The sequence below is a fragment of the Leucopleurus acutus genome (assembly GCF_964270905.1).
Source record: "Leucopleurus acutus genome assembly, chromosome: 8".
NCBI lineage: Eukaryota > Metazoa > Chordata > Mammalia > Artiodactyla > Delphinidae > Leucopleurus > Leucopleurus acutus.
Genome location: NC_139151.1, coordinates 11,549,005 through 11,576,201, shown reverse-complemented (window position 1 = coordinate 11,576,201; position 27,197 = coordinate 11,549,005). Strand labels below are relative to the sequence as shown.

General features: G+C 45.8%; 1 protein-coding gene across 2 annotated transcripts in view; it reads right to left on the bottom strand.

Moving 5' to 3' along the window:
- The window catches only part of LOC309965672 (uncharacterized protein), a 210,839-nt gene that overhangs the window by 47,996 nt on the left and 135,646 nt on the right, over positions 1 to 27,197 (bottom strand). Inside the window, exon 1 of one of the 2 annotated variants that reach the window (XM_082845313.1) lies at positions 13,731 to 13,932. The exons of the other annotated variant lie outside the window; for it this stretch is intronic. Coding sequence (XP_082701439.1) covers positions 13,731 to 13,874 — 144 coding nt within the window. The 5' untranslated portion in view covers positions 13,875 to 13,932. Of the gene's footprint in view, positions 1 to 13,730; positions 13,933 to 27,197 lie in introns of those variants that run through there. 2 annotated transcript variants of the gene reach the window in all.

The window sequence follows — 27,197 nt, the reverse complement described above, 5'->3', positions numbered from 1 at the left end:
TCTTGTTTCCCTTTGGGCTGGTCGGCGCATCCCGTTCTGCGCCAGTCCAGGCAAAACGGAGGATGCTTGTAATAGAGCAACCATAGGAAAGAAGGGATCAGAATTCATCTCAGGAGGAATCTGGAAAAGTGGAAACGTTTAGGCAGGTGAAGATACGACTCCGCACAGGAAATGACTGCTATCTTCAAATATCCAAAGGGCTCTCAGGTAGAAAGGCACGGGATTTGCTCTAGCTTTCAGGGAATACGATGGAACCAATGGGGAGAAACTCCAAAGAGTGCTTTTTGACTCACAGAAGAAAAATACTCTGCTAGCTCAATCCAAAACTAGAAGGATCACTTCCTGTCTGGAGAAGGTCAGGAGGGCTCTGCCATTGGAAGTTCTTTGGTCAAAGGACGGGCCCAGGCAGGAAGACCTTCTGGACTGAAATAACCCTTGGGGATCCCTTTAGCTCTAAGCGTGTTGGGGTCTCTGAACGATCTGAGTTCCAAGCGGAGAAAGTGGACAAGAGAAATGCAGGAAATCCTCACACAGAGCATATAAACTCCTATTCAGGGATCACATGTCCTAATATAGTCAATGACCACCTAAATGCAAAATGTGCTTACGCCTTTTCCTCTGTTTCTCTTGAACAGAATTACTTATTTTACTGTCTCAGGAATTCCAATATTTAAGTACCTCCTAGGTGAGGCAAACGCCCTTTAGAATAGTGGAAAACACAAAGGAGAAGGCCACACTCCCACCCTCTCATCAGTTTAAGGAGAATCTGAGGGTTTAAAAGAGATGTTTAGAAGCCAACTGGTCAAAGACCCCCACCCCTCATGTCTGAATTCCTTCCTTATCTTCCCTGTTTGAGTGTTGCCTGATCTCTGTTTGAATGCTGCCTCCAAAGCTAATTTCATTGTTGGCCATTCCAATGGGGAAATTGGCAAAAATATACACATGTAAAATGCATCAGCAAGACATGGAAACAAAGGCGAAGAAAAATGGTACCTTTAATAGGCACTGTATCAGAGTATAAAGACAGAGGCTAATATTAATAAGGATTATAAAAAGTCAGATTACAGTAAATTTTTAAAACACCACCTCCAAAGCAAATAAACTTATTTACAAAATAGAAATAGACCCACAGACAGAAAATAAACTTCTGGTTACCAAAGGGGAAGTGGGGGAGGGATAAATTAAGAGTTTGGAATTAACATATACACACTTCACTATATACAAAATAGATAACCAACAAGGACCTGCTATATAGCACAGGGAACTCAATATTTTGTAATAACCTATAAGGGAAAAGAATCTGAACAAGAATAAATAGATAGAAAGATAGATAGATATGTATAAATGAATCACTGTGCTGTACACCTGAAGCTAACACATTGTAAATCAACTGTACTTCAATGAAAAAGTGAAAAAAATACAGTGAAATAAAATAAAATAAAATACCACCTCCAGTGTGAGTGGCCACTACTTAATGACACATGGTACCGGTAGAAAGCATAGGTGACCCTGTTGCTCGTCAGGCTATCTTTTGCGTATATGTGCAAGCCTTCCAGTGCCGGGTGGGAAGATAGAATAGGGGCAGGAGAAATTAAAATGGTGACGGTTGCTAATAAGGAGGAAAGCAAGGTATGGGGCTTTGAGGGATGCTGGTACGTGGTATGTACTTCCCTTGCTTGTATGATGGGGACTGGGGCAGAGTTATAAAAATGAGTGCAGAGCTGGTGGGCATGGCAGACAAGAAAAGCGGGGCATTAAAGAATTGACCTCTGATTGAGTAGAGAGGATGGAGGGCTTAAGTGGAGGAGGGAAAAGACATAGAGTTTAGGGGTGGAGGAAAAGGGAGAAACACGAGATCAGTGAGGGAATTGAGAGGTAGGGAGAAGTGAGGAGAGAGCCTCAGGCGAGGTCCAAGATACTTGGGATGTTTCCAAAACCATCGTGGGGTCTCAAGAGATGGTGAGAGGTGGGGATAAGGGTAAATGTTTAGGGGGATGCAAGAGACAAAGCCCGGAAAGATCTCCGGAGTGGAAAGAAGCAGAGAGGAAGCTAGATTCATCATAAGACTTAGTCTCTTCCTGGCTGCAAAAGATTGTTAATCCATCAGAAAAATGTGGATCCGTCAAGCGTTGACTGAACACCTCCCATATGCCCAGACATGTGATAGAAATAGAAATCCAAGTGTTAGTAAAAAGTCATGCTCAAGAATGTCCCGTAGTAATCTTAATTACTATCAGTCAATTAACAATCGTTGATTTAGGAACTACTACAGCTGGGGACCACGGTCAGCACGAGCTATACAGTTGGGATCACCAGGCCTATCGACATGGAGGTCACAAATGGGGGGGGGGGTAGAGCCAAATGTAAAACTGCTACGAGGAATTATAGGGTGCTTCAGAGAAAGATGACGTACAAAAATAGGGTTCGTGATTTTTAACAAAAAAGAGATGTGAGAAGCCAAGAGAAGCAGGAGTCAGGCCATGGCAAGTTTCTTCCCGGCCTGAGACTGGCAGACAGCGTTGCCCGACAACTTCTCAGGGTCCAGAGCAAGGGGGCAGATGCCGAGCCCAGCAGAGGACTGCCGGGGACTGGCGCAGAGCCAGACTGGGTAAGAAACTGACTCCACTCCTCGAGGACATCAGGAGCTCATGATGGAAGGAGGCAGCCTTCTGCCTGAGCTCCTTCCCCTCTGGACCCCACTCACCCTGCCTGGCGTGACCTCTTCGGCTCATTTGGCCTCCGCCCACGGCCAAGTGAGAAAACCATCTCTAAGGAGCCTCTCCAATTTCCTGAATTTTCTGTCTGCCTTGCTTTCCTACTTGGGTTCACAGATGAGCCCACGACCCTCAACGACTGTTTTGGGGAAGCTTTTGCATTTTCCTTGGCAAAGGTGCAGCTCGCTGAATTCTTTTAGGCCAGGCCAATAACAACAAGCCCTAAAATCGCTGAGCCAAGTGGTTTCTTTGGGGATCTGCTTACATTCCCTCCCTGAAAAGAGCAGGGGGCCCACGTCGTGCAGTCTCTGCACACGGAAAATGCATGCTCCACTTTTAAGGTGGCGGAGGCATGGGAGGCTCTGGCCCAAGAGAGGATGGAGCACAACTGATTTCTGCTCTGGTTTTATATTGCTCGATTGGGTTTCATTCCATTTTAGATGATGGATAAGACGGCTCGGAGTCTGCTCCCTTGAAGACTGTCTTGAGAAAGGGCTAGGGAAGCTTTTAGTGCAAGCCCCATGGGATCCCAAGTTGGCAGAAGAATTTATGTGTGTCAATACCCTCTCTCATTCCTGAACTTCCACTCAGTTCAGGGTTCAATACTGTAATTACATTCTTGTAAGTTGTGGCTTTGGGAAGAAGATGGAGTCAGTCTATAGACGGCTTGATTTTTTTTTTTTTTAAATAATCATGGAGGGATGTTTGGGTAGAAATAATCCAATTCCATAAAGGATTACTCCAACGTTTTGTGGGGTTTTTCTGATTTGGAAACTGTTATATGACGATTCTTCAATCAGTTTACCTCCCCGTTTATTTTCTATCATGCGAACGTGAGAACGTGGTCATGTTTCCCAGGTGTCCCTAGCTGAGGGGAAAACCTTGAGAGCTATCTTCATGGGAGCCTGTCAAGCAGTGGCCGTCAAACAGCCACTATGGAATTAACAATTATCTGTGAACAATTCACAAGGCACGTCATCCATGTGCAGATCACTGAGAACTGACTGCCTCTGAGAAGTGCCTGCAAGATTAGCCAAACGGCCTTTTGCAAAAACAACAAGAAAATGATCACAGAAGTGCTTCCTCATTTCTTGGCATCAGTGCATGGCTAGGGCGACAGAGTTGCAGGTTCCTGCTCCGAGTCTGCGGGTATTCTTCAGGTGGGGGAAACAGGGGCTCTTGCAAAGTAAAATTTGAACACATTCTCACATGGCAAGATGACCCACATGTAACCAGAAACACCTAGAGCAGTCATTCAGTACTGAGCTTTCCTACTCAGATGGAAACTAAAGGGTTGTGGGGTCAAACCTGCCATTTTTAGAAGACGGAAATCAGGGCAATCTCATTTGCAGATGGGTAAATACATTCTAGGGACCTAAGCCGGCTTCAGTGACTTTATCAAAAAGCCTGGCATTAGAGCAAGAGGGTTGATACTGAGAACCCTCCTAGGAAGGGGCTCATCCAACAGCCCACTGCAGCGTCTGACCCAGAAGCTCTCCAGCAGTTTCCAGCCACTGTGGGGACCTGGCAATCAGAAGTAACCCCATCTTGGGCTTCCCTGGTGGTGCAGTGGTTAAGAATCCACCTGCCAATGCAGGAGACACGGGTTCGAGCCCTGGTCCGGGAAGATCCCACATGCGGAGGAGTAACTAAGCCCGTGTACCACAACTACCGAGTCTGTGCTCTAGAGCCCGCGAGCCACAACTACTGAAGCCCGTGCACCACAACTACTGAGCCTGCGCTCTAGAGCCCGTGAGCCACAATTACTGAGCCCACGCACCACAACTATTGAAGCCCGCACACCTAGAGCCCGTGCTCTGCAACAAGAGAAGCCACCGCAATGAAAAGCCCGTGCACCGCAACGAAGAGTAGCTCCCGCTCACCGCAACTAGAGAAAGCCAATGCGCAGCAACAAAGACCCAACAGCAGCCAAAAAATTAAAATTAAAAATAAAAAGAAGTAACCCCATCTCCATGCTTTGGAGGAAAATTTACAAACTGAGGTTTGCCTGACCTAACAACAGGGATGATTAGTTTTCCTATATCAACTGATGAAGAGAAGATACTGGCATTTCCAACCAAGAAAAAAAAGGATAGCTTAGGCTAAAAGCAGCCTCAATGTGGGAAACCAAGTGAGGTTGTGAGAAGAGTCAAATTTCTTGCACTTTATTAAGAATTCAGCTGGACCCTCCAGAGATGCTCATCTTCAGGGGATTTCATAGGTCCTTGGCCAGAGACCAACCTGGATCATAAGAGGAAACCCCCTGGGCCTTTCTTTTAAAGAAAGAGCTTTTAGTCATCTGGGCTTTGCTTATTGAAAGAATATTCTTTCTTGTCCTGGAGTCAGGGTAAAAGAATGTGCTGCCAGGTTATCTGAGAGGCCCACAGGGAGATGCCAGTGAGACAAGCCCAGTGGTCCCCTACTGAACTCTTTCATCTTGAAGGCCAATAAGATGCCATCTTCACTACACTTCCCAGGGCCTGCTGTCTTCAGACGGCACGACAGCAATGAACACAGAACTCAGTTGCCACTCCTTTCCCATTTCACTCTTAACGCCAAGGAAATCTGGTATCAGAGCCTTGGAATTATGAACTGGAAAATGGTGACAAGAAGAGTGCGGGTGCAAAGTAATTTAGAACACTGAACGCCACCCAATAATATGAAAACAGGTCACGCAGGATATCGCCATGGGGCTTTTTTTTTTAATAGATATATTTTTTTAATTGGGGTATAGTTGCTTTACAATGTTGTGTTAGTTTCTGTTGTACAACAAAGTGAATTAGCTATATGTATACGTATATTCCCTCCCTCTGAGACCTCCTTCCCACCCACCCCCCATCCCATCCAGCTAGGTCATCACAGAGCGAGCTGAGCTCCCTGCACTATACAGCAGTCCCCACCAGCTATCTGTTTTACACAAGGCAGTGCACATACGTCAGTCCCAATCTCCCAATTCACCACCACCCCGTGACCACACGTCCGTTCCCTACGTCTGCATCTCTATTCCTGCCCCGCAAATATGTTCATCTGTACCATTTTTCTAGGTTCCACATATGTGTGTTATTTTACGATATTTGTTTTTCTGTTTCTGACCTACCTCGCTCTGCATGACTTTCTGTTAAATTCTTCCCTCTCAATTCTTTGGGGAATTCTCCCTGCTTCTGTGTGCAGAGAGCCCCACTAACTCACAGTAACCTGAGGGTTAGAGATCATCACCGTTAAGAGCGGGGCCACAGCGGTGGCAATGGGATCATATGATCCCACTCACTCTATGTCAAGGCCATAGTCTACCCATAATGATAGGTTATAGGGGTAAGTTTACACAGTGAATAGGCCACTGCTGCTCCCTCCTTGATTCTCAGCAAGAAAAGTGCAGAAAGTTCAGTTACTCCCACTGGCCACTGGACAAATGCCCAACTGCTCTCTGGGGAAATCTCACAGCGACTGTGTCATTGTGAATTCCTCCCTCTCATGCCCCTCCTTCATGGCCACTTAGTTGCCAAGCTCTGTCCATTCTTTCTCCGCTGCATTTCTTGAATTAGTCCTCTTCTTTGATCCCTGCGGCAATCATCCTTGGTGAAGTTCTCGTTTTTTTTCCTCCACTGGGCTTTCGCTCTATCTTCCCATTTAGTTTCCCGATACCACTGTAATCCATTTTACACATGACTCTCGGTTGAGTCTTCCTGACGCATGCCTCCCCGATCACGTCACTCTTCTGTTCAAACACTCGTGGTGATACTCTGCTGCCTGCTGTTCACAGTCCAAACGTGGCGATTCTGCATTGCTTATCGACCAAAATCCAATGAATAAATTGATAGCTTTATTCACAAAGAGGAAATTGTCCAGGGACTCACACGTTATCCTATGAATAAAGGACTGAGACGCAGAAAGTTGCTCAAACTTCAGTAGCCCATGTACTGGAAGTGAATTTCACTTGTCCTGTCCCAGTGGGTTTCTCTCCTATACATCCCCCTTGTCCCAATCAAAAAGTCCTTTTCCTGTGTCCACCCTGACTTATCCCTCAGGCTCTTGAATTCTGCTATCTTTAACTATTACTTCTTTTTTATTTATTTATTTATTTTTTTGCGGTACGCGGGCCTCTCACTGTTGTGGCCTCTCCCGCCGCGGAGCACAGGTTCCGGACGCGCAGGCTCGGCGGCCATGGCTCACGAGCCCAGCTGCTCCGCGGCGTGTGGGATCTTCCCGGACCGGGGCACGAACCCGCGTCCCCTGCATCGGCAGGCGGACTCTCAACCACTGCGCCATCAGGGAAGCCCTAACTATTACTTCTTTTAATAGTGAGTTCCACTCTCAGAAATGAGATTAACAAAGTAAAAAAGGAACAAGTGACTCCTAAGAAAAACACCAAAGAATGACTGCAGCTTGAGTGGAGAAGGGGAGCCGATGGGTGTTTGTGACTCTTCTTGGTTCGATTCCCTGCATCTCAGGACCTTAATCGTCCACAGATTAAGCCTCTTGACTAAGCCTTTGACTTTGATTGGGGATTTCTCTTCTGTGCTTATGCTTCAGTTACTCAAAACACGATCATCACAATTAGACGGTCATAATACCCCATGATGCTAGGAATGGTTTAATGGAGAAACATACTTGGGTAAAGATCCTTGGCTATTAATCAGAGTAATGCATAGAGACTGTAGAAAGCAACTTGGAGGATACCACATAGAAAAATTACTCAGTCACTTTGACCATCTTTACAGCATTGCTACTTCTGGGGCTGAATGCAAGAGCAGCTAGGAGTGGGGGAGAGGGGAAGACACACCACATCACACACAAAGCTGAGGATTCCAATTCTGCAACGTTTCTTGTCATGTGTAAAAGATGGACATAATCTCCCTCTATATAAGGCCTATAACAGTCATTCCCCTTTCCCCAGAAGTAACACAGACTACAACGATAACAGCCTAGAAAGGTGAAGAGCTAACTTTTCTTTTAAAAAGAAAAAAAAAAGGAGAAAATGAAGAAAAGAAACAAGCAAACACGAACAGACTCTGAAGGACAACTTATTTTGCCTGTCAGTGCACCGTGATGCACAGCTGGGAAGTTCTTCTTAAGATCTAACCTGCATTTCTCTTGCTGTTTTTGTTTGTTTGTTTGTTTGACCATAGACTGCTCTAGCCTCTCTGCCAACAGAGAAATACTCACAGCCCTACCCAGCTGGCCACTTGGCTCAGCTAACGGGACTGTTCTCAAATCCATGGTTAAAATGTCTGTCCCTGAAAAGGGCCATTGAGCTTGGCTCCATAAGAAAGCTCTGGACCACACCCCTCAAGCTAGACAGCCCTGCCACATGTGTGTGAATGTAGATGCCACCGTGACCACTGCTTCTATCTACTAAGAAAAAAGGCAAAGCAAGACTCGTGCCTGAACTTCAACCTCTGCCCAGAGAGCGCTGAAGAGTCGGCTACTGGAAATTAACCTCTATCCTCTCATTACAGCGGGACGCTAGGCCAGAGCAGGGGGTGACCGCGAAGATGAATCCTGGGCTCTAGCCCTCGGGTGGCGTTTGCCTCGCAAAACCTTTCTATTTCCTGGGGGTGAAGGTAGGGCTCTTTAGCAAAATTTTCAATATGGAGTTGTACCCCAACTTTTTCCTTCTACATCCATAGTTTCTTCTATCTTCTATCTTTGTGCTTTAAAAAAAGCACAAAGGGCTGACAGTATAAACAAGATGGGACTTCAGAAGGCCAGAAGGCTCTCTGCATTTTGCCAGAACCAGGCTTTGCCTCCTTTTGGGTTTCTCGAGGCGGCCAGCACCCTAGAGCTGGTGACTTCTCAGGGGGCCAAGTGTAAAGGGGGCTTAGGACTTCCATGTCTGGTGAGAGACCCCCTGAAGGCTAGAAGGAGGAGGCAAGAGCAGAGACCCATCCAACCTGCGTTCAGAATTACTGGGGAAAGTTCCTTAATATTCCCCACCTTGGTTTCTTCACCGGTAAAATGGGGATAATAATGGGAGCATATCTCATAGGATTGTTGAGAAGATTTAATTCAAAGGGATAAAACCCTTAACACAATGCCTGGCACATAAGGAGTGACCATTTAATTGCACCTCTTGGTATTAATATGAGTAGAGTCACCTCTGGGGGCAAAGCAGCAAAGAGAAAGAGTGGGAAAGAGAGCTCCGGGAAGTGACCAAGGCACTGCCATCCCCCTGGCCCTGGTGATGACCCCACTGGGCAGGGTGCAGAACATTCTTCCATTCACCCTGGCCCCAGCTCGCTCCCAGATAGGCAACAAGCCGGCGGCACAATAAAGACCTGCCTTCCACAAGATGGGCACCGCGCCGAGTGGCGCCTGGATCCAGAGGAGATATCTCTGTCCAGCATTTCTATCAGGGCTCTTCCGAGCCAGCTCCTGGGGCGCACACAAAGACCCATTCAGGATGGCTGGAGCGCTGAGAGCAAGCAGATGAGCAGAGGGGCCCGGGAAGGGGGTGGAGAAGCAGCACAGTGCCTGGCACCGACCCGGCCAGGGCCGCCTCGGGCAAGTGGGCATGGAGGGCTCAGGCCCGCAGCCGGGGCTGCACTCTTTATCCTTCCTCGGATGCCTTTCTCCGGTGGTGGTCCAGGGCCTGGAGACACCAGCTGCCGTGGCTGGGGCTGAATGACCTCGCTGGAGGAGGCGGGGAACCCCCAACCCCACCACGCCAGCCCAGTACGCCGGGTATCCAGTGGAAACGGGCCATTACTAACTGGCTTGCCATTTCAAAAGCACTTCTTTCTGGGAAAAATGCCTCTCAGAGGTTCCCACCCTGGGGAGGTACTAGCTGAGGCACTGAAGTGACAAACAAGAAGCTAAATTAATACACGGCAGCCACCCGTTACTCCCCAGGACCTAGGAAGTGGCTTCGTGTCCTTCAGCCTCAGTCTTCCCACCTGTACAATGGGGCCTGGCAAAATAATCTGTTGGAATTCAAAGAGAAGCGGTTGAGAGAGTTTCTAGGCAGCAGTGTGTTTATTCTCTCTGAGCCAGCAGGCAGGCCCAGCCCCAGCCTTCCTCTCTGTGGCCTCCCGGAACGCATGGAGAATGCCTGGTCTGGGGCTCCCATCAGCATGGCTCTGCGGGCAGCCCCCAAATAGGTCAAGTCCGATGCATCAAGGCCATGCCAGCTCTGCAGTGCTCACCATTTTGGAACAGAGAGGCTGCTGAAAGGAGCATGATCCATGAAGGAAAGAAGATCCCCTCCTTCACCTTTTTCCTCCTAAAATTACAGAAGGCTATCTTAATGATGTCTGACAGATTAAACGTGGAACAGAAAACTGAGCCCCTTCTTGCCACCAGGTTTCTAAGACATCTCCTATGGCACAATGTCATTTTGCAGATGACTCAACTCAGTAGGACTGAAGGGACTTCCTATCATCTAAAGATGTTTCTACATCAATTAATCCAGTTGTCCAGCTTTCCTGGAATGCACTGACTGCATTTATTCACTGAGATACCTCTCATCCAGTGGTAAAACTCGGTACACGTACCACCTCCTCCAGGAAGCCTTCTCTGACGACACAGCTCAAATCAGTGCCCCTTCATCATGCTCCCACAACGCCCCAGGCACACCTCTCTCTCGTGGCACTTAGGAAATGACTTGAAATTGTCCGTTTCTGTGTCTCAGTCTTCTCTGTGGTCGGGCACTGTATTTTATCAAGCTTCCAGCACAGTGTTGGCACGACGGAGGAGCTTAATAAATGTTTACTGAACTAAATGGATGTGTTGCTGGCATAAACCCCCACTTGTAATTTATAAGAGTATCCTGTAACCTTTGCTCTCAGGAAGTTCTATCTCGTAGCTAACCCAACCCGCCCCTGCACACATATGTTGCTACTTATTCTAACCTCAGCTGGTGACCATCCTCACTCTTATGAGAGCAGCAGAAGCAATCACTGCTATCGCTCATCATTTCTTTCTACCAAGTCAGACTTACTTTCTTTCAGGCTTAAATCAGGAACAAACAATCAGAATCTCAGATCTGACAGCTTTTACTTTTAATAGACAAATAGAAAAGGACTTTCCAGAAGGATTTTGGCCAGAGAGAATCTGTGCATTTCAACAAGCTTCTGGGAGGCACCTACTATGTGCCAGACTGTGTGTGAGAGAATAAACACATGCTGAAGTCCCGGCCATCGAGAGATCCCTAACCTAGAATAGGGAATAAACGGGGGTACTTAACCGATTAACCAGCAGCACTCCACTTTCTTTGTGGTGCCCTGATTAGAATCACCAAGTGTTGTGAGAACGTAAGAAAGTCCAGACTGCTGAAAAAACAAAGTTTCCAGTTTCTGCGCAACTTGGGAGAAAACTAGTGGCCCAGTCAGGGAACGCACTGGGGACACGTTGATGAGCCCGTGAAAGGATCAGTGCCTTGCCTGGGTGTGTTGACGTTGTGACAGAAATCTATTTGCATTTTCACTGCTGGGAGGAGGCTGGCCTCCACTGACCACACATTCAGGAAGCTGGCACGAGCCCCTGATCACCAACCCCTGCACTGGCAGCCTCCCTTCTTCTGGCCAAGGAGCTCAGGGTCTGCGTGACTTGAGGCAAGTCATCTGGGGACATTTGGGATTCTGATCGGGTGAGCCAGTGGAGGCAGCACAGATAAGACCAGGACAGAAACCTGGCAGCCTAAGTAACATCTGCTTGGGCTGAGGTTTTGGCATGGGCTCCTGCGGGGAGCCTGGGGCTGGAGCCTGGGAAGGCTGCGGTTGGAGCAGGTGACAGCAGGTGGCGCAGGAGAGCAGAAACCAACCCTTGGTGGGGCCCAAAGAAAGCATGGGATTAATTCTACCCCAAAGAGAGGCGCTAGGGCTGAGAAAGGCAAAGGGGACCAGGCTCTCCACATGGTGCCAAAAACAGCAGACTGTCCCCATGGAACATACAGCCAGATACGGGCATTTCTCAGGTAATGTAGATGGCATCGTGACCACTGCTTCTATCTACTAAGAAAAAAGTCAAAGCAAGATTTGTGCCTGAACTTCAACCTCTGCCCAGAGAGCGCTGAAGAGTCGGCTAAGATAGGTCGGAAGAGGTCTGAGTAAAATCCTTGCGTGGTCAGCATCTTTAGGACATGTGCAAAGAAAAGGAAAAACAGCATACAATATTAACTTCAGGAGCAAGGTAAGCACTCCTAGAGCTGAAAGGCTCAAACCACTCTGAACCCTTAGACGGCTGATGGGCAAAGTATAATTCTCCAAATAACCTTCCCCCCAACAACAACAAAATGAAAACAAACGACGACAACAAAAGCACTTAATCTGGTTGGTAAAGTTCTGGAAAGCAACATTTTCAAACATACACACAAAAAGGGATTATATCTCCATCTTAAAACTACTAGACAAAGCCACCTTCTCAATGTTCTTATCTCTGGGTAAGCTGCCTCCAAATCATACCATTATGGGAATAGGACGGGCAGAAAGTTCCCCTCCCACAGACACCCAAGGCTTCTCGGTTTCTGTGCCCCAGAGGGCAGAAAGCATGGTCCTATTTATTTATTTACACAGCACCGTAACTTGAAGAACGTTAATTGGGGAATTCTAAGCAGGGGGGTAAAACTGCCACACACAGGATATAGGACAATCTGTCTCTTCTGAGAGAGAACATTCCAAAGCAGTAGACTGATGAGATGCGCAATGGAGAATTTACCTCATATACTGAAGCAGCGTAGGTTGGCTTGGGGATAAATTTGAGGGAATGCAAGGAATTTTACTTATTTTTCCATTTCGTTTACTTTCGCGTTGCTATTTCTCTTGTGGGGAAGCAATCCTAGATACCTAAGGTCTGACGTTTTATAAATCAATTCTCTGTGTTTACTTAAGTACATGTACATATATGCAGCATGTTGCATTGCTTGAGAAAAAACATTTGACGTATTTGTTCTCAATCTTCTGCAAAAAAGCAGGGTCTGTTCAACTCAGTTCGCTGCTGGGTTTACTGCTCAACTAGGACAGCAAATGAGTCTGTTCTATAACCTACCACCTGTAACTTGGTGGGCCCACATCACAGACGTCTCAATAGCACAAAGTGTAAGAGCTCAGCGATTAGGCTCCATCAAAGGGCCAGGAGAGCAGAGAGGAAGGGAGGAGGAATTCCTCTGGGTGGGACCAGAAAGGCTTCATGGACTCAGATACTGTAGTCGTTTCATCCTCCGTGCCATGGACTTGCTTCGTTCTGCCTGGAATGTCCTTCCTCGTCTCCCACCATCTTCCTTTTGCGGGTAATTTTTCATCTTCTTCAAGAATCAGTAGTGATCCCGTCTGAAGCCCTTCCTGACCAGCACCTTGCCCTGTGTGTCCTTAGAAATCCTGTGCAAATCTCATTCCAAGTACATGACATAGGAATGATGCTGCTGTCACCATCTTCCTGCTATAAAATTCGCTATTGTAGATTCCTGTTCTTCCGCTTCTTCGTGTTTTCCCACATCCCTCTCCCCCCAACTCTTTCTAAGTAGGGTTGCCAGATGAAAACAGAATGCCCAAGTTAAACTGAATTTCAGGTAAACAACAAATAATTTTTAGTATAAATATATCCCTGATATTCCATGTGTTGTTGTATTTTTATTTGCTAAGTATGGTAGCCTCACCCTGAGACCCCTGAGTTCACGCCTGTTCCCCCTCCCCATCCCCCTGCGGCGAGGGGTGGGAGATGCATTCAAAGCTGCAGATGCACTGTCTCAGCATTGACCTGTCTCCCCAGCCAGCCCTCCAGAAGAAAGGGGGTACCCCTTGCACACCCCTCCAGAGTATTGGACGAGTAATCAGCTAAGGTCAGCTTCAGACCCATTTGGTGTTTTTTCTCCTGTACTGGGTGTATTTATTCAATAGAAATGAAGTTTAAGTGTTTTGTTCAATATAAAAACACTTGCTCAGATGTTTTGAAATAGGAGGGTTATTGCTTGCTTTTCATTTAAATGTGGTTTCAGGAACTGTATGAATTCTACGACACTTTGAAATCTGTTAAGTCCATGTTGAATTTCAAAGTATGGCCACAGCTGGATGTAGTGACATTTACCTTGTCAGTTCCTGCTGGCTCTTTCAACCCATTCTGTCCTGGAAGAAGCAAGGGAGATGCAGCTGGCAAGGTATGAACCTGCAGAAACACAGCCAACCCCAACAGACAGTGTCCAGCATTGTGAAATGTCTTCAAGCTCCACATGCCCTCCTTATTTCACTATTTTAGCAAATGGAACTTTAAAAGCGAAAATAGCAACATCTTGGATTTCTCTAACAAATCCTTTCCACCAAGATTAACATTCTTTCCACTCACACCCCAACTCCCAGCGTGAAAATTCGCAACAAGAATAATTTATGGCAATGTTGCCCTAACTTTTTTATATCATCACACACAGGAAGCTACAACAATTGCATAACTGGGATACCTTGGAAAAAAGCTGGGAGATTCTATTTGAGACTTAGTAATAAAATTAATTAAATTTCATTACTTACTTTTTAAATTAGCAAATGTTACGGAAGATACTAATTACGGACTTTGTATAAACTCTCCCAGTAAAATAAATCATTTTCTATTTAGAAACATCTAATATCTGCTTTTAAAATGTAATGATTAGGGAATTCCCTGGCAGTCAAGTGGTTAGGACGCTGCATTTTCACTGCCGTGGCCTGGCTTCGATCCTTGGTTGGGGAACTGAGATCCCACAAGCCACACGGCACAGCCGAAAAAAAAAAAAAAAAAGTAATGATTAAAATCACATATGCCTTCTATATTATTAGACAAAATATAAAATATTAGAGAAAATGAAATCAGGAAAATAATCTAACACTTTATAAGGCAGGCAAAGCAAAGAACATCACTGATGAAAAAATCATGACTAAAAAATAATCAAACTAATACCCGGACATTTTAACAGGATGATCCGGGGAAAGTGAATTGCATGTAGCTTCCCAGGACACTCTGGTGTGTGTGTGGGGGGGGTGGGGGGAGCGAGGGTGGGGGCATTCATAGAGTTTTAGATACCCAAATAGCCGTTACGGACGTCAGCAAGTTTACAGATGAAGCCATACAATGAATGTTCAAAGAGAATTAAAAATTTCTAAATAGTTATCAAAACTGCTTTTATATACTTTCCCACTATAAGAAACTTTCAACCATCCATATCTCGGATAAATGCCTTGTAAACTATCCCAGCCACCCCAAGCCTGTCACAGCGCCCCTGGGAAGCTCTGCCTTAGAAATGAGATCATTCTGGTCCATTTCCAGCCCACTGTTGGTGCTACAAGCATAGTGAAAATGAACAGGTACTGAAGAAGAGAAGTATTCTTATCTTTTAACCAAATCAGAATCTTCCCCAAGTATTAAGGATTATGAAACACGGAGGTAAGTTCCCCACAGAAGACTCAGGGGTTGCCCTCCCTCCTTAGCCAGCCTTGGTGTGTGGAAAGGGCCAGTGAACCATCCCACTCCACCATATATCGGGAGCAACTGTGAAATGACAAAAGCACTGGCACAACCACTACAGAGAGAAAAAAATGCAAAAAACTCGGTCCTAGTTGGGAGCTTACTGTGGGGACAGTGAGACCAACACATAAACAGAGATACAAGGGCATCTGTGGTTCACCTGAGTCTCGCCCATGATGAGGTTCAACAATTCTGAAGATTCAGTGATTCTTTCTTGCCCATCCTCAATTTATGCTAGAACCAGACACATGCTTTTACAGAGCCTCTGGCTGCCTTCCCCCTCAATAATTCTCTTTGCTCCAAGAACTTGCCTCAAGTTTGACTCTTGAGAGTGTTTTCCTCCTCCTGAAAAGTATGCTGCCTTTTCCCTTCTCACTCTCAGCCAGCCCAGATGGTTTCAGAGCTTGGAAAGAAGGGCCCAGCATCACCAGTTACCACTGGGTGACTGTATCCCTACATGCCTGGAACATAAAACCTAGACAACCGGGGAGCGGGGTGGAAAATGAACCTAACAGTTTTTAGGACAAAAGCGTTTTCTCTACTCATCCCACTGCCCAGGGTTCAGCAGGGTTTCACTGAGCAAACGATTTTGAAATTGTCAGCCAAGCCTGTGCCTCTCAAGAGCCTGTCTCTCTGGTTCCACCCCCGAAAGGATCACAGTTTTGAGCCATGTGGCTTTCATGATTCTTTCATGGATGGTACATCCATCAGGGAGTCCCATCTGAGCCCCCCAGCAAAGCAGAATTAACTAATGTGCATAAATTAGCACCAAATGTCTACTCTTTGGAGAAATGCCAAAACCATTCTTTCCTACAGCAGATAACTGCCCATCCCCATGTCCTATCAGCCTCCTTCTCCAACAATGACCTGCACCTCCTTCAACTCATGTTCAATGTTATAGTTTATCTAATGATTTCAAATGCATTTCCTCATTTGACCTTTGACGTTTGGGTGGCAGGTGACGGAGAAGTTTTATTTCCATTACATAAATGAGAAAAATAAAGCTCAGAGGAGTCACATGACAAGCCCAAATCACACAGCTAAAACCTGAAGGGCTGACTGTGGAACCAAGGTCTTCTGACTCAATCCGGTGTTCTTTCCAGGACACAGTTCACAGCCAGCGAGAGAGAAGGACAGAAACATCTAAGAAGGCCAGTATCGAAGTTGAAGGAGCTCCCATGTCCTTTCCTTGTTCTCTCAACCCCCAACCCACAGTTCACTCACTGCAAGTCCCTGATAAAGGTTCCATCAATGTCTCCGTCACCTCTGGCACATGGTTGATTCTGAGAAAAACTGCACAGGTACATGCACACACAGGCACACATTTACATGTGTATAAAATGTATTATCCTCAGTATTTAAAACGCTTTACCACACTCCACATTGTTCTTCTCTAAGCAGGAAGTGCCCGGAACATAGCAGAAGCTCAATTCTCTATTGGTTGAATGAATAAATTAATGCTCTCTCTCTCGTTCCTTTTCACATCTCAGAATGGTCCTTCTATTTCAGCCGGTCTCATCGGCTAGCTGCCCCACCAACCACGCCAAAGTACTGGAATAGGCTCCGTGTCAGGATGCTATACGTAACTAAGTGGATCCGAACCAGACACAAATAAAACCATAGTTCCCGTTCTGCTGAAGCGCGATTTACAAACTGTAGCTTCAGAGATGATGGGGGTAAATGACTGTTCCAATCCTTTGGGACAGATAATCCTCTGAAACAGGTATTCAAATCTCATTTTATAGCTGAACCGATACAAGCTCAAGCAAATTAAAAGATTAGCCAAAGATTACCAAACTAGCAAGTGACAGAGACGGAGTTTGAACTCACTTCTGACCACTGGGTTACCATGTGTATCTAGCGTCTGGCATGGTAACTGGCCTCCCAGTACTCCTTGAAGGTGTCTGGAACATGACACTTGGGGCCCTACATACTGGCTGTTTACTCAGCCTGCAAGGCTCTTCCCTAGAGCTGCTGGGTGATGCCCAGCTCCCACACCTCCTCCAGGGCTTTGCTCATTTTCTACCTACTCACTGAGCTCTTCCCTCATCACCCTAAATTGCAATCCATCCTTTCCCTCAGCCCCGTCACTCTAGGTCCCCCCCCCATCCTACTCTGTTTTTTGCCATAGGACATAGCACTTTGCAACATATCATAGAATTTAATTATTTATTATGTTTATAGATATTTTCTAAGTAGGCTTTGCTCTGGTGTGAGTTTGTCTTTTTAAATTCATTTATGGATCCTGAACACTAAGAATACTACCAGAAAGATAGCAGGTGTTCAATAAATATTTTCTAAATTGAAGGACTAGGGACTTCCCTGGTGGTTCAGTGGTTAAGAATCCACCTTCCAATGCAGGGGACGCAGGTTCGATCCCTGGTCGGGGAACTAGGATCCCACGTGAAGCAGGGCAACTAAGTCCGTGTGCCACAACTACTGAGCCTGTGCACTGCAACTACTGAGCCCACGTGCTCTGGAGCCCGCGCACCACAACTAGAGAAGCCCGTGTGCCACAATGAAGATCCCACGTGCCGCAACTAAGACCCGACGCAGCCAAATAAAAAAATAATAATAAAATAATAAATTGAAGGAGTAAATGAATGGTAGGCACTCAGTCAATATTTGTTGAATGAACCAAGAGCTTATTATCTAAGCTACCCCATGGTCCCACTTATTACATGCTCCCTATATGCTAGGCCCAGTGACATAAGTGATCTCATTTAATTAGCCCCCAAGTTCTTCAAGCTAGATAATCAAATTCCCTGTTATAAAGATATACACGCTCAGAGAAGTTAAATAATTAGCCAAAGATCACACCACTGGTAAGTGACAGGCAGCATTTGAACTCAGTTCTAACTCCAAAGCTGGGGGTTCCTTCCATCCCAATACAGCACTTCTCAATGTACTCACAAAGGTATGAGCCACCTAGAAATGCGTTGCGTCTATAAATGAAATATTGACCCATAAAAAGTAGGTAAATCTTAGTCATTCACAGTTAATACTGCCTCATTCAACTCAAGTTAGATGTGAGAGCTCCATCATCTGAGATGAAGCTTGTTGTCCCCTACTGTCTTGGAGCCCAGAAGCAAGGCCTGTTGCTCAACCCAGTCTGGTAATTTGCATTTTTAATCATTCAAGAATTTAATTAGTATCATGGCCTTAATCAGGTGCACTGAAAATACAGCTGATGTCATCAGAGCTTAATTAGTTTGAAGGAGAAAAAAGTTTTTACAGTCTGAATATGTCTCCACTGGTATAAAGGTGAAGGGTTTCAGGGGTTCATAGAAAAGGAAAGAAACCAACTTAAAATCTAGATGCTGTGATTAAAGACTTTTAAAACATATGACCTGGGAAAGGTTTTTGAAAGTGTACCACCACTATAATAAAAATACGAAGGTAACAAAGCACCAGTGTCAACCATTTTTCCAGCTCTATCCAGGTGTCATCTGCACACCACAGAATCCGCCCATTGTAACTGTACAGTTTAATGATTATATGTAAGTGCAGAGCGTTGGACAACTGTAACCGCAATCCAGTTTTCGAACATTTCAATCACCCCCAGATCTCCTCCCAGCTGCAGCTTCTGCTCCTACCCCGCCAGTCCTATGCAGCCATCACTCTGCTCCTTGTCTCTATAAATTTGCTTTTTCTGGACACTTCATATAAATGGAATTACACAGTATAAATACCTCTGTGACTGGCTTCTTTCTCTTAGCGTATTTTTTAGCTCATCTATGTTGTAGAACGCATTGGTATTCCATTTCTTTTTACTGTTGACGAGTATTCTACTGTATGATATATCACATTTTGTTTCTCCATTCACCAATTCATGAACATTTGGGTTGTTTCCACTTTGGGGGTATTGTGGTTTTGCTGCTGTGCATATTCACATACAAAGCCTTTACGTGTCCACGTCCTTTCATTTGTCTTGGGTAAATTCTTAGGGGTGAAAAGAAGTCTCATACTCAATTTCCATTTCACATCCCCACCAGCAACACAGGAGAGCAACCACTGACTCATGAAGTGCCTTAGACGGTAGAACTGAAAATCTTCAACTCTTTATGTCCGATCTTTGAACTTCAGCCTTGAAAGAAAACGTGAAATGCTCAAATCACACTGTAGACAGAGGGGAGGAATGATGGGAAATTAACTGGAATCAATGAGGTTTAGAGAAGAGAAGGGATTTGTAGCAAGTAAGTCTTCTCAGGGATAGTATTTTCAGATTTCATTTGCTAGGCAATTAAATTAACCAATTAAATGAAATAACTCTCCAGAAAGATCAGTTACATTTGCCATAAAGATCGCTCATTTACCCCAATTTACCCTGTGGTTTCTATAACAAAGACACTGGTTTCATTTATTTCATTCTCCCTGTTTTTATCTCCACATCATGAAGGGAAGGAACACTCTGTGGGCTTTAGAATGTGTTAGTCAAACTGGATTGAGCCCACTCACATGTGGGAAACTCCAAGTTGTTTCATTTTCCTTGTGATCTTCAGAACTCTTGATAAGATATACATCATGAAAAGAAGGATGATGTGGCCAACTCTTAGGCTGCAAATTTAGTCTGGGAATAAATTTAGGTTCCATGTTGTACCATTCATGGGTTCATTCATTTATTCTGGAAAACATTAATATGTTCCTTGAGATACCAAGTGGAGAAAGACATGGGCTGTGCTTTCAAGGGAGTGACAGACTTGTTAACTAATACTGCAGTGGAGTGCTATAAGTGCTATCGTCAAAGCAAATACAGACGGGAGGGAGAATGCAGGCACAAAAAGGGAAAAGGACAGAAAAGTCATCTCAGAAGAGGTAATTCTTGAGCAGTTGTGTTAAAGTAGGTATTTGTCAGAGAGCAAGGAGTGGAATAAGGTGGGGGGGGTGATGGGGGGTCATTCGTCATTGCCAGAAGACGAGCAAGGGCCCGGGCCCCTGACGCAGACTGTATTCAGAGACCCGCCTCTAGCGTGGCTGCAGCATATAAGGGGTAGCCAGGGGATGAGGCAGGAGGCAAGGCTGGCAAGCACCTTACGTGTCCTAGTAAAGAGACAAAGTCATCCTATAGAAAACAGTGGCTGATTGTAGGATCTTATACAGGATCTGACACTGTAAGATTTGAATTGTGTTTAGCTTACTATTACTAGTAAAGAGAATAACTAGGAGACCAATTAAGAGAGGACTGTAGTAGCCAAGCTAGACGCATGAACTACGGCAGCAGCAGCAGAAGTAATAAGGAGGCCTGGGATAGGATGAATGTTGAAAGGGCAGGATCTAGAGCATGGGTTTGGTGTGGAGAGCAGTGATCCGAGGCCCATGATCAAACGCAAACTTCCTAGGTCCCACCCCCATGACTTACCATGCTGGACTCTGGCCTAGGAATCTTCATTTTCATAAGCACCCCAGGTGATTCTAATGCAGGGTGACTTGAGGGTACTTATCTCAAGAGTGTGAAGACTCATCACACAGAAGAGCCTTGTGGAGAACCACTAAATCTAGAGCTCCCACTGGAACCAGTGCAACGGGGGTGGGGTGGCTTCTGAGAACAGACTGGTAAATGCTGGGTGAGCTTTGCCACTGGTCTCCGCTCAACTGGCCCCTCGTGGCTCACCGTGAAGAAGAGAACTGCACTTCAAAGAAAAACAACTTAAAATTTGTCAACCTAGGCAACAGACTTTAATCAAAGCCTATTGGCCTGTGTACAAGATTCCAAAGAGGCTTACTCACGCTCACCTGAAACGAATTTCTATCTCACCACACAGATAAGAAACTTCACCTTTCTATGAGTTGGCTCCTGGTGCAAGAACTTTCATTCTGCCTTCAGAATCTCCGATCTGTCTTTCCACCTATGCTAGATCTCAGTATCAGGCACGCCTCTGAGATACTGTGGGTTCAATTCCAGAGCAATGCAATAAAGCCAATATCACAATAAAGTAATTCACAAAAATGCCTTTGCTTCCCAGTACCTATAAAAGTTATGCTTATACTATCCTGTAATCTGTTGTGTGCAATAACATTATGTCTAAAAAAAGCAATGTACATCCCTTAATTACACAGTACTTTCTTGCTAGAAACTGCTAACCATCATCTGACAACGCAGGGTTGTAAAACCTTCCATTTGTAAAAAAAAATCTATCTGCGAAGCGCAATAAAGTGAAGCGCGCTAAAACAAGGTTCGCCTGTATCATCTCTTCTATACCATGAACTCCAAAAGAGTAGGAGCTGGATTTGTCCAAAATCATTTTGTTCTGGTGCACCTACGGAAAACAGGCACAAAATAAATGCTTTGTGTTGATGAAGCTGTGACTATGCTGATGCTTTATTTGCATATTGCTATAAGTGCTGAAGATATAATCTGCGCATTATGCCAATATGAGACAGTGGGGACTGTGCTACGTTTTGTTGTGCACAGTATCTTTAAATGCAGAAAACACCAGGGTAATAAGTTAAACATTTTAATTAAGCGCTGTGGCACCCTATTCATACACTTCTCTGTGACATGGTTCAGATAACTGTGTCAAATAATGTCCTTATTAAACTTCTACATTCATGACAAGCCTAATCACACATGGCTAGTCTACCCCTGATCGATTTTTTATCGTGTCGCCCAACCAGAATGATAAATACTGACTCATACGATAGTGTCCACTTACGGCACAATTGTTTCATGCCAGGTACCACACTCAGTGCTTTAGTGAGAGATTACGTTGAATGTTACAATGACCTTAAGTAGTGGATACTATTATTAGCCCCATTTTACAGATGAGAAAACCAAGGCTTAAAATAGTTAAGTAAAAAAGTTCAAAGCATGTGACAAGCAATCAAGGAGCAGGGACTTTATTAACTCAGGTCAGCTGAGCAGGCTCTAAAAATGAGCCCATCTTGCTTCTCAAGTTTCCATTCCATCTAAGCAATGAAACAAGTGGATTTAATGTGATAGAAAATGAAAAAGAAAATCTAGAGTACGGAAAATCCCATGTTATGATAGTAATCTCAGGAATTACCAGCTGGGAATTTACCCCAAGTCTCTTCTAGGGGTGTGATGGTCCATGTTTAACGTGTCACTCTCCAGGGAGGGAAAAGCCCTGGTTTGTAGCATTTGCAGATTTCCATGCTATACATGTTCTCACCACCCTGCCATTACAAAAGGTGGACGGGGGGAGAGGACACGGACTGTGCCTGTTTCCTCCTAAAGGTCAGGGTTCTCATGGTCTCTGAACAAGCCCCAGAGACCCCGGACCAGGGAGAAGATACTTGTCCTGTTCTGCGGGAGGACCCAGTGCAAGGGAGAGGGTGGAGAGCGACAGAGTGGGGGGGATGCAAGTGCCACCAGGCTATTTTAATTAAAAAGTGACGACAGCTGAATACATTCCCCATCTCTGCGGCTAACAGCTTTCTGACCCCGACCTCACTCGCTAGACCCACTCCCGAAGCCAGACGGCATTCGTCCCCATGGGGCTTCTGTTATTGGCTGGCCATCTCAACAGACGCAGGTCCAACCAAATCCATGTCTAATATGAGCATGCAAATGGGGAGATAAAAGGGAAAATGCGTATGTGTGAATCACAGTCCACAGAGGGAGAAGTGTCTCTCTGCGGCTGCTGGGGAGGGAGGGTACCAAAGGTCACTGTCGTGGAGCTCCTCGGCAGCACCGGATTAATTCCGTCCAGCTGTCATTCACAGCTATCGCTTTTATCAATTCATCTGACACATTAAAAATATGTGATTGGATGTCCTGTGATGAGGGTCGTGTGTGTGTGTTGGTGAAAGCATGAGCTTCGCAGTCAAACATGCCTGCAGCATTTCATCTGCTTCCAATACCATTTAATCCTATTATTGTGTCCATTTTACAGCTAAGAAAACAGAGTCAAAGGACAGAAATGATAGTTCCTGAACTGAAACCCAACCTTCCTGCAATGTTTTCTTGGATGATTCTAACCCGGGTAGACGGCCCATTCCTATTACACTCACTGACTCTGTACAAGTGGCATTAGCTTTGCCTTGCCACACGGATGCCCTGTTACATCACTTGTTTGGCTTCTTTTCTGGCCTAAAACATAAATTGTCATGGGCAGAAACCACGGGCAGATCTCGTGAAGCTAGGCTCCAGGGAGATGCTCAGTTTCCAAAATTGATTAATGACACTGTATCCGTAGGTCCACTGATGGAACGAAGCTCTGGGAATTCTAGAACTGGGAGGAAGAGTCAACAGTTTTGAATGCTTATTACACGGCAAGCCCTAAGCGAGGTGCCTTACGTATACGGTTTTATTTAAAACGATATGGTTGATGTTGGGACTTCCCTTGTACAGATGTTTGTAAAAGGCTCAGAGAAGTTAAGAAATTTTGCTAACACCACATCCTGGGGCCGCTGCAAAGCTGCAACTTAAATCTAGGCCAGCCTAACTCCAAAGCCCAGCTGTGCTGCTCTGGAGGTCATCACGTCCGTCCCACTGCACCTGTGAGAGAAGACACCCAAACGAAACTCCAGTGGGCGGGGATCATACCTCCCTCGGAAAGTAATTCCAAATGTTCACTCGGTAACATCTTGCAGGTTCTGTTAAGCCTGATACTCAGAGACGAGTTCTTCATGTCTGTCTTAATTCTCCCTTGCTTCCATTTCAGGTCATTCCCCTGTGTTTGCTAGGCAAGAAGATGGAAAACAGCTGGCTACCATTTCCTAGACAATAATCCTTCTTGGACTGGAAAATTCCTATGACATGATCTCAACTTCCTTTGCTCTGGTACAAAACACAGCCACACACCGCTTAGAGTGAAGTCGGCCCTACCTCATAGGCTTCCCTACGCAGATGGAACTGTAACTGTCAGCAGGGAACATGAGTAAGAGCCACCAGCGGGACTGGATAATCCATGGACAGATGCTCCTGATCGAAGATTCATGCTGAAAGCAGCTGTCAGAGCAAGGCGGCAAAGTCCTTGGAGGAAAGAAAGATGTTGGGAACCCGTGTGCAGCCCCCCAGTTACCCCGTCACCCCTGGCCTCAAGATAAACTCAGAGCCAGGATATGAGGTGGGGGGGGGGGGACAGAAGGGAGACGAGGAGGCCACGGCAGCTACTAATCTGGGGAAACCAAGGGTTGGCAGGCAGCCCCCAAGGCCCTGGCACCTGGGGAATAAGGGCAGCTGCTCAGAAAACATTAAAACCCAGTGGAGACCAGAAGAGGGGAGCCTTTCAAATGACAGTGTTAAATGTTGGGAACCCAGTGGCTACGAAAGGCATTGCCAAGTGTCATGCTGAAAACAGGAAAGCTTTCCTGGGCCCTGGCTGTGAAGGCCAGGGAACAATGAAGGGGAAGCCTGTACGGAAAATAACAGCGACACAGAAGCCTGTGCTGGCTTGGGGAAACCCCTTCTACGGTTCTTCCAGAAAGCACAGGAAACAACAGGTGGGCAGTGGGCCTGGCCTCCACGCCACCTCCCTCCCCATCTGCATGTGGTGTCGGGAAGGGCAGTGGTGGGGTCGGCTCCCCGACAGGGGTCAGAACAGCCCATTTTGAGAACAAAGCCTGTGCCGTTTACCTGCAGATCAAAGTTGGCTCTTAATAAGATGTGCGTTGGAGGGGGCAGAGAGAGGAAGGTCGCCCCTTCATTCCATTAAAAAGGGATTATGAGCTGACAGACCAGGTGAGCAGTGTGATCTGTGAAAAGAAACTGGTCCTTTGGAAGCTAGGACTGTGGCTGAACAAAAGCCTTAAGAGACACAATCGGCAACCGTTCCCTGCAGCAGGGTGGTAAGGCATCAGGTCTGTGCAAGGGCGTGTGCAATCCTTCCTGCTGTTGCTAAGATGGTTTCCCCCCTCTCTGGCCTCTCACCCAATCAAAAGGTAGCAGCTGCTCATTGGCTGCCTGGCTTTATCGAATGACCATGACGAGCTGGCGTTGAGCCCACCTCATTGGTTCATTCCTTTGGCCCATTGTCAGGGGAGAGCAAATCAGACACCTAATCAATATTTTGTGAAGTGGCACTAGACTCCTGGCTAAATTTGCATTAACCTCCTCCCTGTCTGTGTCTTTGCACTCAGATAGCATCAGATTAACTTCAGAGGTAGAGGGAGACGCAAAAGCAATCAAGCATTGCCATCCTTCAGCCACTCTGGATGCATTCCTGAGTCGAGGCAAAAATCTTGGAATGCCAAACATGCGACGGAGGAATTAGTTATAAACAAGATGTAAATCTCCTGAGCAGAAACATATGTTACTAGGCTGGATTAGTGTGTCTTTTCTTGATGCAAACTGAATATTATCTTCTTGCTTCCTTGCTTCCTTCCTTCCTTCCTGTAGTCATTCAACAAATATTTATTGAACACCTACCTGCTCTGAGTCAGGTTCAGTGGTGGCCCTGGATACAGCACTGTGCCAGGCAAGAAATGCTTCCTTTCTGGGCCACTCCATAGCAAAGCAGGGCACTAGACAGCCAGGGTTCATCACATTCCAAACAAACTGGCTCTAAAGGAAACTGAGCTCTAATAATCGCCCACTGGAAGAGGACCAAAGTTCCGCGGTTTGATGTCTCTTAGTGGGAGATGCAGATTCTGAATCAAAAGTTGGTCTAATAACCAGGATTCCCCAGAATTCTACATAAATCTCAGATAAAGTGTAGGTACACAGTCATTCTGAGGAAGAGAAAAATGTGGGGTGTCAATAAATTTCCTCTCTCACAGAGAGAACAGAAGCAAACGTGAAAGAAATCCCACACGCCCTCCACCACCACTTGGCAGCTAACGTATGCCTGTGGCCCTCTCCTCTGTATACCTTCCTGTCCTAAGGAACAAAGAGAATGTGTTTCAATCAAAAGCAACCCTTTCGCTTATGCACTAGCCCCATCCTCACTCCCCAACTCAAGGAGGTCCTGTAATTCTCACCTTGCTCTCGGACATCACCACATTTTCCAATTTTCCCTCTTTTTTGGTCACTCTCATCATCATGGAAATATGCTGCAATACCCTCAACTTGAAAAATGAAGATAATAAAGAAAAAAAATTCTTTATGGATCCAAGGCAGATGTTCAGCTGGAACACACTGGCACTACCACCCTGATTATGAAAATACTGAAACGCTTCTGGACCTGCTGATCAACACCCACTACACTGAGCTTCCCAAGTACCCCCTCACCTACTTTTCCAACCCAACCTCTCCCCTGGGACCTCCTGGACATTCCGTAGTCCAGCAACCAAAAGGTTTAAGTCTGGATCAGCAGGCCCACCAAGGCTCTGCTCCAGACCCGCAGCCAGCATCCAATCTGACCCATCAGAGCCTGGGTCATATTTATTCATATCACGCCTGCTTAGACCCTACATTTTCTTTGAATCATTCTCCCCTCCTCCCCCGTTACCTTCTTGCCCTTCATAGCAAAGATGTCTATTCTCACTGTCTCTATTTCTCTTCCTCTTTTATTCTGAACACATTCCAATCAGGTCACTTTCCAATCTTTCCGGCATCACAGCTTTTGCCGAGGTTAGCACTGAACCTTCACTTTGCCAAATCCAAAAATCAGTTCTCAGTCTTCATCTTATTTAGCTTATTAGCAGCGTTTGACACACAGTTGGCCACTTTGTCCCCTTAAATGCATCTTACTTTTTTACCAACTTTCTCGTTTCTGATGCACCAATCTCTCTTCAAGTTCTCCTCCTTCCCGTCAATCTGCCTTTTTTTTTTTTCTGTTTTGCATTTTTTAATTAAAGTAGAGTTGGTTTACAATGTTGTGTTAGTTTCAGGTGTACAGCAAAATGATTCCGTTTTATATATATATTCTTTTACAGATTCTTTTCCTTTATAGGTTATTACAAAATATTGAGTATAGTTCCCTGTGCTATACAGTAGGTCCTTGTTGGTTATCTTTTTTTTTTTTTTTTTTTTTTTTTTTTTTTGCGGTACGCAGGCCTCTCACTGTTGTGGCCTCTCACTGTTGTGGCCTCTCCCGTTGCGGAGCACAGGCTCCGGACGCGCAGGCTCAGCGGCCATGGCTCACGGGCCCAGCCGCTCCGCGGCATGCGGTATCTTCCCGGACCGGGGCACGAACCCGCGTCCCCTGCATCGGCAGGCAG